Source organism: Brassica rapa, chromosome A02 (genome assembly GCF_000309985.2).
Source record: "Brassica rapa cultivar Chiifu-401-42 chromosome A02, CAAS_Brap_v3.01, whole genome shotgun sequence".
Classification (NCBI taxonomy): Eukaryota; Viridiplantae; Streptophyta; class Magnoliopsida; order Brassicales; family Brassicaceae; genus Brassica; species Brassica rapa.
In genome coordinates this window covers 15,544,571-15,563,963 of record NC_024796.2, presented here as the reverse complement: position 1 = coordinate 15,563,963, position 19,393 = coordinate 15,544,571, and the positions used below count along the sequence as shown (strand labels likewise).

General features: G+C 35.0%; 2 protein-coding genes and 3 long non-coding RNA genes across 9 annotated transcripts; 1 reads left to right on the top strand and 4 right to left on the bottom strand.

Annotated features, from left to right (window-relative positions):
• Positions 1-1,088: 1,088 nt before the first annotated feature.
• Positions 1,089-3,393, bottom strand: LOC103853253. Of its 2 annotated transcripts, none has more exons than XR_004455589.1 (4): positions 3,180-3,393; positions 2,054-2,608; positions 1,399-1,958; positions 1,089-1,295 (listed from the first exon to the last, which is right to left on the bottom strand). It is a non-coding gene; the product is annotated as an uncharacterized LOC103853253 (long non-coding RNA). The 2 variants fall into 2 exon arrangements; XR_004455588.1 differs by having other exon boundaries at positions 2,054-2,167; positions 3,180-3,341.
• Positions 3,394-4,387: 994 nt separating this feature from the next.
• On the top strand, positions 4,388-6,208 carry LOC103853252. Of its 3 annotated transcripts, none has more exons than XR_004455590.1 (5): positions 4,388-5,197; positions 5,289-5,396; positions 5,572-5,613; positions 5,715-5,815; positions 5,890-6,208. It is a non-coding gene; the product is annotated as an uncharacterized LOC103853252 (long non-coding RNA). The 3 variants fall into 3 exon arrangements; XR_630211.3 differs by having other exon boundaries at positions 4,425-5,197; positions 5,275-5,396; positions 5,887-6,208; XR_630212.3 differs by having other exon boundaries at positions 4,427-5,197; positions 5,275-5,396.
• A 1,361-nt stretch (positions 6,209-7,569) lies between these two features.
• On the bottom strand, positions 7,570-10,442 carry LOC103853251 (DEAD-box ATP-dependent RNA helicase 35-like). Its single transcript, XM_009130173.3, is given in 2 exon segments — positions 7,570-8,685; positions 8,909-10,442. Coding segments are annotated over 2 exon segments (1,764 nt in total). The 5' UTR covers positions 9,808-10,442; the 3' UTR covers positions 7,570-7,820.
• Positions 10,443-12,866: 2,424 nt separating this feature from the next.
• On the bottom strand, positions 12,867-15,726 carry LOC103853250 (P-loop guanosine triphosphatase YjiA). Of its 2 annotated transcripts, XR_004455337.1 has the most exons (10): positions 15,339-15,726; positions 15,144-15,209; positions 14,874-15,054; positions 14,608-14,804; positions 14,350-14,400; positions 14,183-14,274; positions 13,970-14,085; positions 13,756-13,847; positions 13,363-13,677; positions 12,867-12,971 (listed from the first exon to the last, which is right to left on the bottom strand). XR_004455337.1 is itself a non-coding variant. In XM_009130172.3 (9 exons), the coding sequence occupies exons 1-9, from the start codon at positions 15,666-15,668 to the stop codon at positions 13,435-13,437; spliced, it is 1,368 nt and encodes a 455-aa protein (XP_009128420.1). In that variant the 5' UTR covers positions 15,669-15,726; the 3' UTR covers positions 13,332-13,434. The 2 variants fall into 2 exon arrangements, 1 of the variants encoding a protein (XP_009128420.1); XM_009130172.3 differs by lacking the exon at positions 12,867-12,971 and having other exon boundaries at positions 13,332-13,677.
• A 1,108-nt stretch (positions 15,727-16,834) lies between these two features.
• Positions 16,835-19,181, bottom strand: LOC103853249. The gene is made up of 5 exons (XR_630210.3): positions 18,478-19,181; positions 18,169-18,368; positions 17,981-18,084; positions 17,439-17,843; positions 16,835-17,234 (listed from the first exon to the last, which is right to left on the bottom strand). It is a non-coding gene; the product is annotated as an uncharacterized LOC103853249 (long non-coding RNA).
• Between the last annotated feature and the right edge of the window lie 212 nt (positions 19,182-19,393).

The window sequence follows — 19,393 nt, the reverse complement described above, 5'->3', positions numbered from 1 at the left end:
GGAAATGTAATGCTTGTATTAGTAATAAAGTTCATGGCATACCTGAGTACATTTCTTCGTGTTTCTTTTGGATGGCGAAATAAATACATATGCAATACAAAATAACATGTTCAAGTATTAAAATTTATATGAAGCTTATCCTTTATTCTATAATTTTGGCTAACCAAGCTTTGGGATTTGATAATAGTTTAAGTGATAGTGTCATTGATATTTTTGACAAACCAATTACTCGCATGAGCCATTATACTGACTTTGATTGATTTATATATAGTATGAAACTTGTATTCCAACACTAATTATTCCCCTCACATGTCATGTGGCTCGACTCTATTCCAACACTAACTCTTCCCCCTCACATGTCATGTGGCTCGAATCTTGCTCCTTACTCATGGCCATCTAACAATATCACTCTCTGATTCTTTGATAATCTTCATCGAGTTACCACTACAACCTTCATTCTTGGGCCGATCGTTATATTTCTTTTTGAAACGAAGATCAGCAAGTCTACCAAAACTCCATGCTCTTGCAGCTGCGTAGTTATTGTGGAGCCATAAATCAGCAGGTTCAACGTCAGGTTTGTTTCTCTCATTGGTTTGATTGTCGGGTTATAATCTGGTTGAGCACAACACCGAAGCAGTAGTGATCTGTCTTTAACAGAAGATAGCCTGTCTGCACGTATTTAGGAGCTGCACAGTCATGTGTTTCAAATTTGTATAAATTGAACGAAGATAAATATGAAGTAGAAATATTAAACGATTCATCATTATTTTTTGGAACGTTTCATCATCTAAAACTATGTACGCCATAACAAACCTAATTGAATAAATAACACTAAAACTAATGGCACAACTAACCCGAGAAGCTCAAGTTTTATCTTTCATAAATCAAAGCAAGTATTTTGAGCAAACACACAAATATTATTTCAGTCTTGGCATATCTATTTTCAACATTAACACTAATCCCATATTTCCTTCATTAATATCACTTTCTACTTCTTAAACAGAAAATATTTTATAATCTGTTGATCATATCATATTGTTGCAAATTATCTAATTGTTTTTTCTCGACCATCACGTGAAAAGAGTACGTCCTGGGTATACATGTTTTATATTCAAGTATTTGTTTGTTCTTGATTCTCACAAACATAAACCAGTTTATATATTCTCCAGGTCATTGGAGAAACATATAATTTACAAAGGATAATAAGAGGTTTCCCATTAGAAAATAAAATACTGTTTAGCTTTTGCTTCCACAGATATAACTATGGTTCTCATTGCTAACTTAAAAGCCATAACCTGCAAAGCAACAGAAATATCAGAAAAGGGTTAATAGCAGGATCTGCTGATTCAGGCTCCTTTAGCGCAAGAACAGCACAATCAGACATGAAGAATGTCTTACCCATTGAAAAGGCATGCTCTAAGTAATCATCTCCCTGAGTCTATCCACAGCCCAAAACAGTATTACCACACTTAAACCAAGTCCAGTGTTGAAGAACTTGTTTGTGCAAAAGGGTACACGACTTGAAGCAAGGCTACATATCACACTGAACAGCACAGTGATACCAGTGCCAGCAGCGGTGATAGAAATCTGAGTAACAAACTCTGGGATTTATCCGCATGATCTCTGTATAGAGAGTGTTGTTGTTTTTTGTGTTTGGGAGATAATGCAAGTGAATTCTCAATCTGTTTGCGGGTAGCCAAGACAGAGTCTTAATGGATTAGTTTGTTGGAGGCTTGAAGCAATCTAGACATGAACATGGCTCTATGCAATAAACTCAGCAGAAAAATTCATAGTAACTACAGAGACTCAAACAACAATCAACTTCAAGCCAGTTTTGAATTTCTTAAACATGCAAAGATTAAAGAGGAGCAAGGTGAACTTACAGCTTCAAACACTTTGACTTTTTGCAGTTGCATCTCGTACATGAATCGCCCTCTTCAGCGTGTCCAAAGTTTCACCTGCATATTTATGAAACTTATTAGAAAAAAACTGCACACAAAGCTGCTGTATAACTTTTCTTAGGAAAAAGCTCAAGCCGAGGGACAGAACAGACCTGGGAATCAAGCAGCAACATATCGAGTACCATGAGTTCGCCAGCGCGTCAGACGTTCCTGGCCTCCCAGAAGTGGAGCAATCGGACTTGAACGGTGTAGGAAGAGCGGCCAGACTGTAGATCGGAGAGGTTGACCAAAGGGTTAGCCATGACTAGAGATGTCAAATGGGCGGGTTGGGCGGGTTTGGGTGTGTCCGAATGGGTTTTATTTTTTTGCTGGACATTTTTGGTCGAAGCCCAAATAGAACCATGTCCAAATGAGACCATAACCAAATAAGACCATAATTTGTTGGGCTATCCATAGACGGCCCATACGTCCATTTAATGTAAAAACATAATTTCAGTTTTAAAGATTTAAAGATTCTCAAATTTTCAATTTTAAAGATGTCATATACTTGGCTTTATGTTTTAAACTTCATGTTTCAAAGTTATAAAAAACACAAGATAAGTTCAAAAGATTCGTGATTTCGTCTGACTTGCGGAAACAGAAACAGTCGCCAGACTCGCCACCAGCTTCGTTATGAACACAAATCACCGATCCATCTAATACATAACCTATAACACAATATTAGTAGATGATACGAATCAGTAGCTAATAGTGAAAATCAGTAACACAAATCACGAAATCAAATCTTAAGAGATGATGAAATCAGAAGTTGGTGAAGAATCGAAAGAGAATCGAAGAAGAACGAAAACGAGGAAGAAGAAGAAGAATCGAACACGAAGAGGAAGAATCGAAGACGAAGACTCGAAGAGGAAAAATCGAAGACGAGGACTCGAAGAGGAAGAATCAAACACGAAGAAATATCGTAAGAGTTAGACGGGAAAAAAGTTGATTTATGTTTTCCCCCAATTTTTCAAACCCTAGACATTTAAGTTTATTGGGCCGCCCATTGTCCAAGTTGTTAAGCCCAATGTTGTCCATGAATATAATTGGGTTCACCCATCTGGACAAATTTTAATTATGGTTTAATCTGGGTCTGTCTATTTTGGACCATATCGATTTGGACACGGACCACCCATTTATAGCCCGCCCATTTGACATCTCTAGCCATGACTCACAATTTCTTTTTGCTGATTAGCTTAGAATGAATGAGATGAGGTTCAACCGAAGAAGGAAGCATACCTTTTTATAGCCAGACTCCACTGCCTTACACAAAAAAAAAGCTCGCATTGAATCTAGATCGTGGGTGTTCAATTAATGGAGAGTTTAAAGATGTTAAATCTGTTTCTGGTATCGGAAGGAAGGAGGTGAAGGATCGGCTGCGCAAACGAAGTCGTCTCTGCTCCTGGAGCTGTGAAGATGAACTCACGTGAACCCTAGAAGAAAACACAGCGTTTCACCACGACGTATTGGACACAGCACGGCTTGGGCTCCAGGAAGCAAGTAACGGCCCATCGAAACACAAAGCTCATACGTATAAGTAAATGGGACACGTGGCGGCTTCTCCTTGACATATTTTCTTATGTGGATGAAGGAGAAGAGAGTGAAGGTGTACTTTATATATAAATATGTGTACTTCCGGAACCATGCGACGGTTCCTGACTCTCGTTGTAACTGGTGGGGACTTGTAACATTTTGTACGACAAGCTGCACATTCTGACGCTGGTGATGAGCGCTGGCAATGGTCACGACAGATCTTACTGCATTCTATTTCTGATTTTGTTTCACCTTCTATGACCATTACGGCTAGTAACATCATTATCCACACCATGCTCATTATTTTCCCCATTTTTCTTGTGTATTTTCTTCTTCTTCTTATTTTTTTATGTTTATGTTTATGAATGAATTACTTATGATGCAATGGTCTCTATTTATAGTCACGAGAACGAAAGGAATACATTATTTCAATTAAAAAATTTAGTCAAAGTTCAACAGTAAACTCAAGTAAATTTCAGTCAACATTTCTGTTCAAAAATATTTATTAGTCAAAAAGTCTTATTTGCGATCACATTATGGAGTGTTTAATGTAGTCAAAGTTTTAGTTGTTTCCATGATTGGTGGATTTAATTGCGATCACATTATGGTTTTTTCTTTCGCTATATTTCAAAATGATTTTTAATATTTTTTCACGTTTTACCTGTTTAAATTTTCTATATGGACATATATCTTTAATTCTTTCACATATTTGCCAAATTGCCATGTAAATAATTTTTTTTTAGATTTGAATGTGTCATCTTTTAGAGCATCCGCAATGAGAGTCCTTGAGAGGGAGTCCTTGAGGGAGAGTCCTTGAGGAGGAGTCCTTGAAGAAGAATTCTTAAGAAAAAATAATTAAATAATCAGTGGATCCCACCAAAAGCTAATGATTCAATCTTTAAAATATTTAAACTAGATTTTGACCCGCGCTTTTCAAAGCGCGGGACTATATTATTTTTAAAAAATATCTAACTACATAAATATTTTCATTATTATAATATATTGATGATATAGGTTGTTTATTTCAAAATCAAAGTGTGTTACTCACTTACTTTATACCATTCTTACTGAACTGACATCGGTTTGCACCATGTTCTTACGATATATTTTTATCAGTCTAAATTTAATATTTAATTTTATAAATATTTATCATGTGTTTATTGTAAAATAACACTCTTTATAAAAAAAAATACATGATAATTTCTAATAATAGAAGTTTTAAAAATTTGTATTCAATTTATTTATATTTGAAGTTCTTAAAAGACATGTGTAAATTATTTATATATTAATTGTTAGTTTGAAAAAGAAAATTTAATAGTTATTTTATATGTTTAAACATGTAAATTTTTAGAGAAAAAAAAATTGTATTGGGCTCAAATATGTTTATACATGTTAAGTAATAGAAATTATCAAACGTAAGATCCCATATGAAAAAAGATTAATCAGCGTACTGGGCTCAAATAATGTTTCCGTAAACCTGACCCACCCAAGTCGAGTACTTGGTCTTTTTTTTTGCTGGCCAATTTAGTACTTGGTCGTAAAGACCGTTTACGTGTTGAAAAAAAAGAACAGAAAGGAAAGAAAAATAAAAAAAAAGGACAGGTCTAAAACGGTCTCTTTACCGAGGAAAGATGATATGAAGACAAATCGTTTCCCATGGTGAAAATCAAAGGTAGTCGACTATTGCCTGAGTAAATAACAACTCAGAAACTCGAAATCAAAAGGTATACTATCGTTCCCTCATCTGTTAATTGTTTTTGTTAGATCTGAAATACAGAGTCGTAATCGAGATTTTTGACAGATCGTAACATGCAGATGAATGTGTTCTTAGATCTGAAATATTATGAAAGGGAACAGACGATTACCATGCAATCATTTTACGTCAGGGATTCTGCATAAATCTGAAGAAACCTGGTTTATACTGTATAATCTTCTCCTATGATTCTTTGTAACTGTGATTATTTGTTATTGGGTAGAAAATTAATTTTTGACAGTACCATCGACGATACCATGTTTGATTGAGGAAGATTCGTTTTATGTTTGGAATGTTATCTTAATTAAAAATAAAGAATCCGGCTGATTTTTCTTTTTATTTCAGATGGAAACCACGAGCAAGAACAATGGTGGTTCTGTGACTTTTGTAAGCTTCTTAATTATTTACAAACTTTTCTTAAGTTCCTTTTGTCCTCTTTAATCGGTGATTTCCGTTTTCAACTAACTCATTAATTTAAATCTAAACAGGAATATTGGATCTCAAAACTTGGAGTGAACATTCAGTTTATGCCCAATACATAACAGTTAGCATAACCGGTCGATGTTCACACAACCAACATAAAAAAAAGGTAAGATATATTTTTCTAGAGCAATAACTTTAAAGTATAAGATGATTAATGCATAAACTGATGGTGAATAGTAGGAAACATGGATTCATTGTCTGCTCCGGCTGCAAGCGAGGAAAGGATATATAATACTACAACAGTGAAAGATAAGTTCCTTTAAACAATTGTAAAAAGACTATTTATTTAAACAGAAAGTTCTTAGACTTTTAGTTTGATATATTCTGTTGTAGCAAGTAGAGAGTAACAAAAGCTTACACTCTCATCAGCCAAGATGAATTTTATGGTTTCCCCTGATAGTTGTATGTTTTGTTTTCAAGAGTGTAGAACCTTCACATGAATAAACCATGTATTTTTCCAAGGCCTCAAGTCTTTAATGGCAGTAACTTTTTCGTAGAAGCTTTTGTCGTTTGGATTTGCATGTTTGAAGCCATAGTTTGTTTGACGGTGTGGGTATAGTTTGTTTGACGGTGTGGGTTTGAATAGGAATAGGGCGTTGCCTATTTATAATATCTATATGTTAAAGGGAGAGGTTCTATGGTTATAGGAGAAACTTGGGGGATACTCTAAATCGCATCTCACCAGATTGTGTGAACTTTATTATCGATATCATTTATAATTACTTTTAGGCAAATTCAGTTACCAATTTCAAATACAAGATATTTTCTGTGTGTTCCTCACGTTAATTTTACTTCAATCGTATAATCTTGTTAGTGATTGAGCACCGTGATTTTAGTTTAGTTATTTAGGCACCGTGATTTTAGTTAAATCGTAAATTCTTGTTTTTCTTGTTTCTATATATTCTGTTTTAAATTTATTGTAAGCAAATACGCAAAAAAAAAGGAATGAGTTAGAGAATATACTTGGAATTGATTAGTTTCAAAGGGAAATTAAATTAGTGGCTGTTTAAAAGTTCAATACAATTATAAAACCAAATTATACAGAACTTTATATAGAAATCCACAATTTGTTAAATTCGGAATATACTGTAACACCTTTGGTTGAAAATCGATATTCATATTTGTGGGATTATTAAAGTGATAGTAGTACAATGTAAATACTTTATTTTATTTTATCAACTTCATAAATTAAATTTTTAAAAAAGATATGGGTATTTGGAGTGAACTCCAATATAATTTGCATATCGGTAAAATTTTCTTACATACGTTATAGACGAATGGTTCATGGGCTTAATAAGTTGGGTTTACACTTCACACGAAATTGGCTAAAATTGTTGGGCTGAAATGGTGCTGATATTTTGATTGGTCAAGCTTACTCTTGTTTCTGATTGGCCGAGTTATAAATGGTCGTAATTCATTTTTTTAAAGGAAAGATAGTGGCATTCCTTTGTAATTAACTTGAAAAACTAAGGGCAGAATCCTAATAAGGATTCTGCTTTAATAGTATAGATAAGAACTCTTTCTTAGTGATGCGGGTCCCCATGACATGTGGCGATCCGCAATTGGTTGATATATATATATTTTTTAATCTGAAAAAAAAATACTTACAAAATTAAAATACATTTTTTCTAAGAATTCCTCTTTGGATAACACCATTGCGGATGCTATTAGATTTGAATGTGTCATACAGAAATATCATCTATTGTAAGTTTGTAGGGTTTAATATTATAAGATTTGCTACCTTTTACATTTGAATGTGTCATCTTTTCAGTTACAGCCTTACGGGATAATTGATAACTTGTTTAATATATCTTCTTTTAACTGTTAAAACTCATTGAAGTATGTTTTAAACCATGTTTATACGGTGAAAACATCAATTTGAATACGTAACAAAAAGCTTATACTCCCTACAGGTCTTGTTTCCGTCGACAGTTTTGTTTATCACAGAATACAGAAATTTTAAAGGATACAAAACTTGAAATTACAGACCCATACATTTGCCAGTATCACTAGACCTGTGTTTCCTCTTAGACGGTGAATAAACTATCCAGATGAGAAGTCAAAAGTAGGACAGGATCGAGCCAATAAATCTCAACATCAGAGGAACCAAATTATATCTCTCCCCTGTATCCACCAGAGCCAAAATAGTCTTTTCTAGAATTAGATATTGCCACACTCTTCTGGTGCTCCAGTTTTGGACAGTCCCTAATACGATGTCCGAGACCGCCACAGTAAGCACAACCCTTGACACCACTTGCATTAGCAATGGTCTCTGCTTCTTCCATTGGATCCTTCAGCTCAGCAAGGACAGGCGGAATCCTCTGTTTAGCTTCTTGCAACAAGTGTTTCAGATCAAGCAGTGTGGTTTCGCTTTGGTTCTTGTTTATAAACGTAGTAGCTATCCCAGTTTTCCCACACCGGCCTGTTCTTCCTATCCTATGCACATAGTTCTCAATCTCCGCAGGCATATCGTAGTTTATCACGTGTTGTATATCAGGGAAATCTAACCCTTTAGAAGCAACGTCAGTCGCGACCAAGACGTCTTTCTTCCCAGCTTTGAATGAAGAGATGGCGTACTCTCTGTCCTCCTGATCTTTTCCTCCATGTATAGCCACAGCTTCCACTCCTTTCAGTAACAAGTACTCGTGGATATCATCAACATCAGCTTTGTTCTCACAGAATATAAGAACCGGTGGAGAGGTTTTCTGCAGGCACTCGAGGAGGTAAACAATCTTTGCTTCTTGTTTGACGTACTCAACCTCCTGGATGACGTCTAGATTTGCAGCTCCGGCTCTTCCCACGTTAACTGTCACAGGCTTCACAAGAGCACTTCTGGCAAATATTTGAATTTTGGTGGGCATCGTGGCAGAAAAGAGAAGCGTTTGACGCTGAGACTTAAAGTGGTCAAAGACTTCCCTAATGTCATCTTCGAAACCCAAATCAACCAACCTATCTGCCTCATCCAACGTCAGGTACCTATATCAGGAAAAAATAAGCATCATCATCCACATGTCCAACTAACATTACCATGCCTAATTATACAGTGAAGTTCTGACAGAACCTAGACAATCCTATCAATCCACCAGGAACGACGAGACAGGCACATTAAAACAGACACTCCCTCGAACCTAGCCTAGTGCACAACTCTAAATATGAGAAAACAAGTTAGAATAACGCAGTTTCATAACGGTAATAATACCTGCAGGAATCCAAGCTCATCTTTTTCTTGGCGAGCAAATCCTTCAACCTCCCAGGGGTTGCAACAACAATATGAACACCTCTCTTGACAACATCCAACTGGGACCTCATATCCACGCCTCCAATGCACAGCAAAGACCTCAAAGGCGGGTATCCAGCCTAAACCAAAGGAGCCACAAACTGTTCAACAACTTCATAAGTCTGCCTAGCTAGCTCTCTAGACGGGCAAACAATGAGCCCAATGGGACCTTCTCCAGGACCAATAGGCATCATCTCCTCCTCCTGGAGAGCAATCATGATCATAGGAAGCACGAAAACCAAAGTTTTCCCGGAACCAGTGAACGCAATCCCAATCATATCCCTTCCTGATAAAATCACATGAAGGCCCTGGACTTGAATAGGAGTCGGCTGCACTATCCCTTTCTCCTTGAGAGTATCCAAAACAGCTCTGGGAAACTTCATATCCTTGAAGTTCTTGATTGGAGGAGGAATCTCTTCACCACTAACAATGATATGCCATTGCTTCCTAATCAAATCCATCTGCTTCCTAGACATCTTCCTAACGTGCAAAGGAGGTTTCCAGCCTGTTAACAAAGGCTCTGTGTAAGTGATACCTTTGGCTAACTCGCGAACAGACATCAGCGTCTTCTTATCGGAGAGATGCTCCATCATCTCCTTCTCTTGTAGAATGATCTGCTCCGTAGCGCTGACTTTGGGTATGTCTTTCTTGAGCTGAGTTGCTTGAACTAGCAAGCTGGGTTTGGATTCGGCGAGCTTCTCCTTCTCGGCTTCTTCCTCTAGCTCTAACACCTTTCCCTTCCGTTGAAGGACCTTCTGCTCTTCCATCGCTCTACGCTTAGCCACTGGAACATACTCCACGTAGTCGTCATCGTCTTCCATGATCTGAAATCCACAACCCTAGGGAATCGAAATCTAATCAAGCAGAGCAGATCTCTCGAATCGCGCAAATGATTTCTACTTTTTAGGATGTCTTGTTTTTGCTTGTCTGAGCTTTTGAGCATGCCTATTGAGCCATTAATGGGCTTATTTTGATTACTATTAGCCCATTAATGGGCCTATTTTCATTTCCATCAGTTATTTTTACTTTTCATGATATCTATATATACTATACTAAAAGGGGATATAAGCTCCTCTTAGGGTGTCTACGTAAGCACAAAAAATCGTCCAATCAGAGAGTCCGAACTTGCCATGTCATCTCATTTATTTTTTCGTAAAAAATGAAAAAAACAATGCAAAGGAAAGGATCGAACCCGGGTTAGTACGACATAAATATAGAGCATATACCACTAAGCCATTGAAACCTTCTTGGACACATATACAAAAATCACTAAATATGTAATCACAAACTCTTATGTAAATTTACAATAATATGGATTCAACTTTCAAGACTCCGATACTTTGTTTTGTAAAAAAAAAATAAGTAAGTGACTAAGCTAATATATTCTTTGAAAGTGTGAGAACATTGAGAAATATGAAAAAGCATAGATTTTTGTTTTCGTGACAAAGTTAAGAATTTTTTAAAAGTAAGTTTAACATATAAATTTTCGTGACAAATATGAAAATGCATAGATTTTTGTACAATTTTGACAAAACAACTCAAAACATAGTTCTCTAAATATGTAACCTTCTTGGACACATATACAAAAATCACTAAATATGTAATCACAAACTCTTATGTAAATTTACAATAATATGGATTCAACTTTCAAGACTCCGATACTTTGTTTTGTAAAAAAAAATAAGTAAGTGACTAAGCTAATATATTCTTTGAAAGTGTGAGAACATTGAGAAATATGAAAAAGCATAGATTTTTGTTTTCGTGACAAAGTTAAGAATTTTTTAAAAGTAAGTTTAACATATAAATTTTCGTTACAAATATGAAAATGCATAGATTTTTGTACAATTTTGACAAAACAACTCAAAACATAGTTCTCTAATGTCTTAATAAAATATTTTTTAAAGGTGCAATAATTAAATATATCAATTCAATACATTTTGTAGTTTATAGACAAAACAATAACACAACAAATTTTGAAACATTTTTTTAACCTATCGATTTCTTTTCACGAGAATCCAACTAAACACGATAAAAGCAATTAGATTTATTTAGTTACCATTTTATTCAATTTTGATTAATTTCAAATTGTAATAATGTATCTTTTTGAAGTTACAAAAAAAATAATGTTTTTTCTTTATTACACTAGCATTATATATGGATTGCATATACACAAATAAATATAATATAACAACATAAGCTTGCTTTCCCCGATTCATATGAAAACTTTTTAAGTTATCCACCAAAGCAAATTAATTAAATAAATCAAATTGTTAAAATACAACAAATTAATATATAATTTTATTTTAAATTATTTAAAAAGTGTATTTTCATTAAAAACAAAATAATAAATAAATAAAACCGATTTGATGGTAATTTTTATGATATATATATTATGTGAAAGAAATATAAGCTTAATATGGAAAAAAAAATCTTAAATACAAAAAACTCTAAAATTAACAAAAAAAAACTAATAAAAATTAAACTATGATATCAATTGAAAGCTTCTTAGACAATATTAATAAAATATTTAAGCGATATTAGACAAATTTGATTTTTTTTGCCAGCCAAAAGTGTATTATTAATTAGCCTCAGTTATTTCAAGATGTTTAAGAAAGATGAACTTAAATGATATATGAACTATGAATAGCAGTACTTTGTAAAGCTGACTTAGATAACACATCTGCACATCATTTCCAGTCATTTTTTATGCCTAAATTCAATTTATTCAGAGCAGTTATTCCACAAAGAGATCGTATGAGATATTGTTTTGATATTCAGATTTGTTTCTTGACTGTTAAGAAGATTGATAGCTGTAAAAATGTCTCCTCCGAATATTAAATGCCTATAACCGAATCCCCAACATGAGACAACTTTGTTTAAAAAGTAAATAATTTTATTTTTCTTATATTATATAATAAATATATATTATTTACTGATAATAAAAATATATTTATTCATCTATCACAAATATCTATGCAAATATGTGAATCAAGTACAACAATCAAACAACATAGTGATTTCCACAAAGAAAATTTAAAAAATATATTTATGTTAGGTAGTCTTATTTTACATTCTTTAAATAATGTAATACAATATTATACATTATTTTTTTAGAATTAAAAAAAATACATATATATCAGTTAGACAAATTAAGCGATAATTAGACAAATTTAATTTTTTTTTCCAGCCAAAAGTTTATTATTAATTAGCATCAGTTATTTCAAGATGTTTAAGAAAGGATGGACAAAAAAATAGGATGGACATAAATGATATATGAACTATGAATAGTATTTTGTAAATCTGACTTAGATAACACATCTGCTCATCCATTTTCAGTCTTTTTTTATGCCTAAATTCAATTTTTTCAGAGCAGTTATTCTACAAAGAGATCGTATGAAATATTGTTTTGATATTTAGATTTATTTCTTGACTGTTAAGAAGATTGATAACTGTAAAAATATCTCATTCGAATATGATATGTCTATAACCGAGTCCCCAACATGAGATAAGTTTGTTTTAAAAGTAAATAATTTTATTTTTCTTATATTATATAATAAATATATATTATTTACTGATAATAAAAATATACTTATTCATCTATCACAAATAACTATGCAAATATGTGAATCAAGTACAACAATCAAACAACATAATAATTTCCACAAAGAAAATTAAAAAATATATATTTATGTTATGTAGTATTATTTTATATTCTTTAAATAATGTAATACCATATTATACATTATTTTTTTAGAATTGAGAAATACATATAATATCTACGCGCGGTTAAAAAATCTAGTTATTATAAAGCCATCAAAAGGTTTATAATGGTTGTGATTAGTAGAATTAGTGGAATAAATTTTCGTAGAACAGAACTATAAAACAAATAAAATTATCAATGATAGGATCGAATTATAATAGTTCTCACATTTTATAATAGATAAATCAGTGTTACAAAAACAGAACTATAAGTGAAATAGATGATATCGTTTGGCAGGCCATAGGCGGCAGCGATAGATCCAGTGTGAGAAGACGTGGAGTCTTGGGTTCTACAAGTGGATGATATCTTATGGCGTGCCGTGGGCAGCATTGATATATCCAGATCATTGGTTTCTGCTACTTCGAAGGTGTTCTGCACTGGTTGGTCTTATGTTCCTGTGTAGTTGTTTGTAGTTTGCTATTTCTTAGTGTGGTTTCTAGTTTCTTTGCCTTGTTTAAGTTGTGATCGAAAGTTGCCCCGGTGTGGGTTCTAGCTGCCTGTTCTGTGGGCTCTTGTTTCTGGGGATGTCTTTTATCCGCCAGCTTATGTATGAACTACCGTATTTCAGTTATGAATGAATTTCAATTTGGGAAAAAAAAAAAGTGAAATAGATGATGTACTTTTAGGACAATAGGATACAACATCTGGCAGAAATAGGGATGGGTTTGAATTGTAATGCTTAGAGAATTCAAATCAAGCAAGCTTTAAAACCCTTCTCTAGCTCCTCCCGGTTCAAATTCTTGCCAATGAAGACCATCTTGTTGACTCTAGCCTCGTCTTTTCCCCATAACCGGTCTGGGGATCCTTGAAAGATGTCATGGACTCCTTGAAACACGAATCTCTCCTCCATGGTGTGGACCGACAGCAGACCTTTCATCCTGTAGATATCCTCACTTCGTTCCATCAGTAACGTCCCTAGCCACATGTTTGCCTGATGGATTGTTACATAAAAGGTTAACAATCAATTGCTAAAAATGCTAGTACTTTAGTGTGCTTCTCTGTTTATTACCTTGTCAAGGTCTAAGCTCCCTTCGCAAACTATACTGACTGAAGAAACACCGGGATCATGGGTATGATCATGATCATGAGAATGATTATGCTCTGCAGTTCAGACATTATTAGGTTGTGATGATAAAGACCAGAAGCAATAGCTCACGTTAATAAAGCTGAAGCATACACATCAATAAGCAAGCTATCCTGCATTTTTCTGGTACCAAACTTACCATGTTCATTGTGGTGATGGTGATCATGATGATGATGGTCGTGATCATGGTGATGTTCGTCGTGACACTCATCATGACCTTTCTTATCATCTTCGGTGGTCACAGAGCTTTCGATTCTGATAGACGCAGGATTTACGTAACAAACAAACACCTTAATAAATGCATAAAGCTACGAGACACCACTATCATAAATGGAACAAGAAAGAAGCAGACCTCTCTAGATCAAAACCTCCAATTCCAAGAACATAGTCCAAGTCAACGTTTCCGTAATTTGTCCTCGTCATCTGAGCCATGCTGTTTATTGTCTGCAGATAACCACATCAAATACGTTAACATGGCAGAACACGTAACATCAATGAGAAGAAAGAAGAAGGATCGACCTTTATGCGTTGCACCACTGAACCTAACTCTGACTCACCGACAAGATCAGTCTGCAACAAAGCACAATCACTTCTCAGAACAAGAGCGGATATGCCAAGTAATAACAAGGCATTATGGACAATCAATAACTTCCACATACGTTAGGGTAAAACATCTATCAATCACTTACCACGTGCCAATGCAATTTGTGAAAAATGAACTACATAAAGATAGATAGGAACTATCACATTCTCTTGGAAGTAGTAAGGTTTAGTTACCTTATTAACTATGATACGGTCAGCATAGGCTATCTGTTCAACAGCCTCGTTGACAACACCTTTGGGTTTGACCTCATCAAGATGCAAACGAGCATGCTTAGCATCAACAAGAGTAACAACACCGTCCAGTTTGACATCATTGAAAATCTCCTCCTCCGCATAAAAGGTTTGGATAATCGGAGCCGGGTTTGCCAGCCCTGGAAGAAGAATTAATTATACATAACTCTCAATCCCCAGATTCTTTAAGATAACAAAATGTTCCCTACCTGTTGTCTCTATCACGATATGATCGAACTTCCCTTTCTTCTTGTTGACTAACTCAGAAATCATCCTCACAAGATCACCCCTGACAGTGCAGCATAGGCAGCCATTGTTGAGCATCACTATATCCTCTGCTCCCACAGATTTGGAAGCAACAAGTGAGCCGTCTATGTCAACTTCACCAAACTGAGAGACATTCACATGAAACATGAATCAGCTTAGAATCCGCCACGTTCAACTAATCAGAGTATGTATGTATCATCAACAATACATACCTCATTCTCGATCACGGCTATGCGCTTCCCATGATCTCTAGTCAGTATATGGTTCAGTAACGTCGTCTGTGAAAAAAGTTAACAAACAAAACTAAAGTCAGTACACAGTTGACTAAACCAAAACAAAATCACAACTACTTCATTAACCGGATTAAACCAAAACTATAATCCGGATTGTAAATAAGAGATGAAAACCTTGCCGGAGCCCAGAAACCCCGTAATTATAGTAGCTGGAATTCGGTTGTCCGGCGGAATCTTAGTTGTAACATCGGAATCGTCTGTTTGCGGTGGCGCCGACGCGGAAGCTGAGGCCGAAACGGAGGAGAATTTTCGAAGTCGTTTGGAATTAACCACCGGGGGATAGAGTAACGACGGTTTCGCCCTGACGGAAACGGGCTTAGCTATGCGCCTAGAGAAAATCGGGACGGCGGCAGAAGAGAAGCGGTAGTTCAGGGCGGTGGCGGAACGAGGAGAGGTGAAAGCGAGGAAGGTCGTGGCCATCTCTAGCTTTGATAGCGTAGCCATTTTTAGTGAAAGGTAGTGATGAATCAATCGGCTGTAGCTTCCACATTACAAGATAAAAAAGTTTTTATTATAAAATATAAATAACTCTGGGCCGTGGGATGTGGGCCTTGGGCTGCCTAAATACTCTGATATGCTTAAATAAAAAGACAGAAGAAACAAGCAACACCTAATCAATTAAATAAATTTAATTTAATGTCCTTAATTATTTATATTACTATCTCAATAAATAAAATATTCTATAAAATTTGTTAATATTAGTTAAAGTTCATTCAAATATTTACTATAATTCAATATTATATCAAAACTTTATACCCTCACATACATATTTTAAAAAAAAAACTTTTAAGTAGGTTTGTACACACAAAAAATTTATGGCAATTACACATTATTTAAAAAAAAAATAAGTTCAAATAAAATTTAAAATTTGTACAGATATATATATATATATATATATATATATATATCAATTTTGCAATTCTTATTAAAAAGATAGATAAAATGTATAGTAAAAATATTTACATAGTGTATAAATAATTTATATGCATCGAGAAATTTGCATAATAATTTATTTTATCTTTAAAAATATATTAAAATAATATAAAAAAATTTATACACAATTATACATCTATAACTATAAACAATATATAACTATAAATAATATTTTAAAAGGTACTATTAATAAATATATAAGTAAAAACAGAAAATATTATTTTTATAAAAATCAAAAAATAAATTTATATAAAATTATTCTGTTTTTAAATTTTAAAATTATTGTAAAATATAAATTAAACTACTAATACAGACTCATGTGTATAAAATATAAAATCTAGTAAATAAATAAAAGAAGAAAAATTGAGAGAAATAAAGCAAGAGTAACGAATATGAAATCTTCAATAATCTCCTTCCTAAACTCAAAATGCATCTTGTTATTACAGTTTTTGGAGATTCATGCCTTTCAATGTCTTTAACAAATATTTTTTTTTGGGTTATTTCACATGTCATTTGTATTTACTAATAGAACTGGATTCTATGGTAATTGACAATCCATCATGATTTTTGTTTTTTTGAATTGTATGATTGAGTAATGCGGAGAGATACATATTGAATCACCGACTAGCGATAACTAAAATGATGACATCAAATATACATGTGAATTAGTAATTTGCAAGCTTTGCTAAGAAAATGAACTATATATACATATTATTTATTGGAAGAATTCAATTAACCAAGAATTCTGATGTGCTTGTAGATATGTAATATTTTTCTAGCCAGGAATTGAAATTATGTTTAATTGAGAACTTAGAGATACTGATTATCAGTCTTTGATTGTGTTGTGCATATTAGTATGAGAAATGATTCCAATCCAAACCCATTACTTCAGATGCTGGTCGAGAATACTACACTGGCGAGTGAATTAATACATGGGTATCACAAGCATACGGGGTCAAAGAGGATTACCATTAAGGTTGACATTGCAAAGGCGTTCGACACACTGTCTTGGGAATTCCTCCTCTCCTGTTTGGAAGGTCTTCAAGTACCTCAAAAATTCATCTCTTGGATCAAAGCCTGCATATGCACAACCAGCTTTATGGTGGGTTATAATGGAGTTGTTAATGGCTACTTCAAAGGAAAGAGAGGGCTCAGGCAAGGAGACCCCCTCTCTCCCTACCTCTTTGTCATAGCCATGAACTTCCTCTCTCTGATGCTAAACCGAGCAGCTCAAAATGAAAAAATCAAGTATCATAACAGATGTGACAGAATGAAGCTTACCCATCTCTCCTTCGCTGATGATCTCCTGATCTTCATTGATGGATCCCTTAGCTCTGTCCAGAATGTACTCCAGGTACTAAAAGAATTTGAGTTGAGATCAGGCCTTGCGGTTAGCTTCCAGAAGACAAGCTTCTATGCCTCGGGCTTAACAGAACAGGAACTAAGTACTATTCAAGCGTCTACTGGTATGCAGCACGGCTCCCTTCCTTTCCGTTATCTAGGAGTCCCTCTGAACTCAAGAAAGCTGTCTATAGTGAACTGTGAACCTCTACTCCAGCAAGTCAAATCTCGCCTCTCCTCTTGGTCGGTTAAAACTCTGTCTTTTGCGGGACGGCTTCTCCTAATCAAGACGGTGATCGCGGGGATCACAACTTTTTGGTGTTCGGCTTTTATTCTACCTAAATCCTGCATCAATAAGATAAACTCAATGTGTAGCTTTTTCCTTTGGAAAGGAAATTTGGAGGGTCATCACTCAGCAAAAGTGGCGTGGGACATAGTGACACTAACAAAAGCGCAAGGAGGCTTAGGGATAAAGGACTTACATGTGTGGAATAAGGCTTGCTCAATGCGACTTATTTGTATAATCTTCTTCAGAGAGGATTCCGTATGGGCAGCTTGGTTCAAGGAAGTGGTACTTAAAGGATCTCTGCAAAATTATTGGACAGTGAAACCAAGCCAATCAAACTCTTGGTTAGTAAATAAACTGATCAAGTTGAGAACGGAGATGTACCCCTTAATCAAGATGAGGGTTGAAAATGGAAGGTCGGCTCGTTTTTGGCTAGATAATTGGGCACCTACAAGCTCCATAACCATGTCGCATGTTTTTCCTGGTGGCTGTCTAGGAATTCCGCTGAATGCAACCATTGCTTCACTGAGACGAGAGGAGAATTGGAGACTACCGCCGGCTAGGACAGAAGCAATGCTTGAACTCTATGCATACATCACAACAATTGAGCTTACTGGTCAGCAAGATTACTACGAATGGGAGATTCAAGGAACGACAACCACAAAATTTAGCACGGGAGCAATCTACACTTACTTGCGAGGTACAATTTCAGAACCATCTTGGACTAAAGCAATTTGGATCCCGCGTGCTATCCCGAGACACTCTTTCCACTTGTGGTTGGTGACTCTAGATCGGTGTCCAACTAGAGACAGAATGATCCAATGGGGGCTTCAAGTAGATCCTACCTGTCTCCTCTGCAACTTGGCTCCTGAATCAAGAGATCACCTATACTTTGACTGCTCATACGGCTTCGCTCTCTGGACAATGGTAACAACGCGATGTCGAATCACCCCCATGAGGTCTTGGAGTCAAACGATCGCCCAAATGGAGACGCTTCCTCTGCGGAAAGCTGACCGTCTTCTTACGCTCCTCTCCTGGCAAGCAACTGTGTACTGGTTATGGAAGGAACGCAACGACCGTCACCATAACAACACCTTCAGGTCTGTTGATTCCATCTTCTCTTTGCTTGACCGTCAGATTAGAAACAAGATCCAAACATTTAGGGAATCAAATCCTACCCTCTCCTCACAGATGATACAGCGTTGGTTTGAAACAACTCCATCTCGATCACCTCCTTCGTAAGCATCGACCCAACTTTCTCCAATTTCCTAAACTGTCACCGATTCATTTTCTTGGGCTGGTGGGCCATCCAAACATGAAAGTTCTTTACTTGAGTTTCCTGGGCTTTTGATTGTGTTTTGTGGTACTAGGCATTTGCTTGAAAACACTAGCCTTGGGCTTGCAATATTTTCTTTTCTTAGTATAAATGAAAGCCAGCTTACAAAAAAAAAAAAGTCACTTTTTATTTCTTTTTTGGAATAGCATACACATAAAAGAAATTTTTACTTTAAAGTTTGAACTGAATCGATTGAAGAAAGCAAAATATAATATAAACTATACTATTTTTTTTTTTTCACAAAAGATTTATTTTATTAATGATCAAAATAGT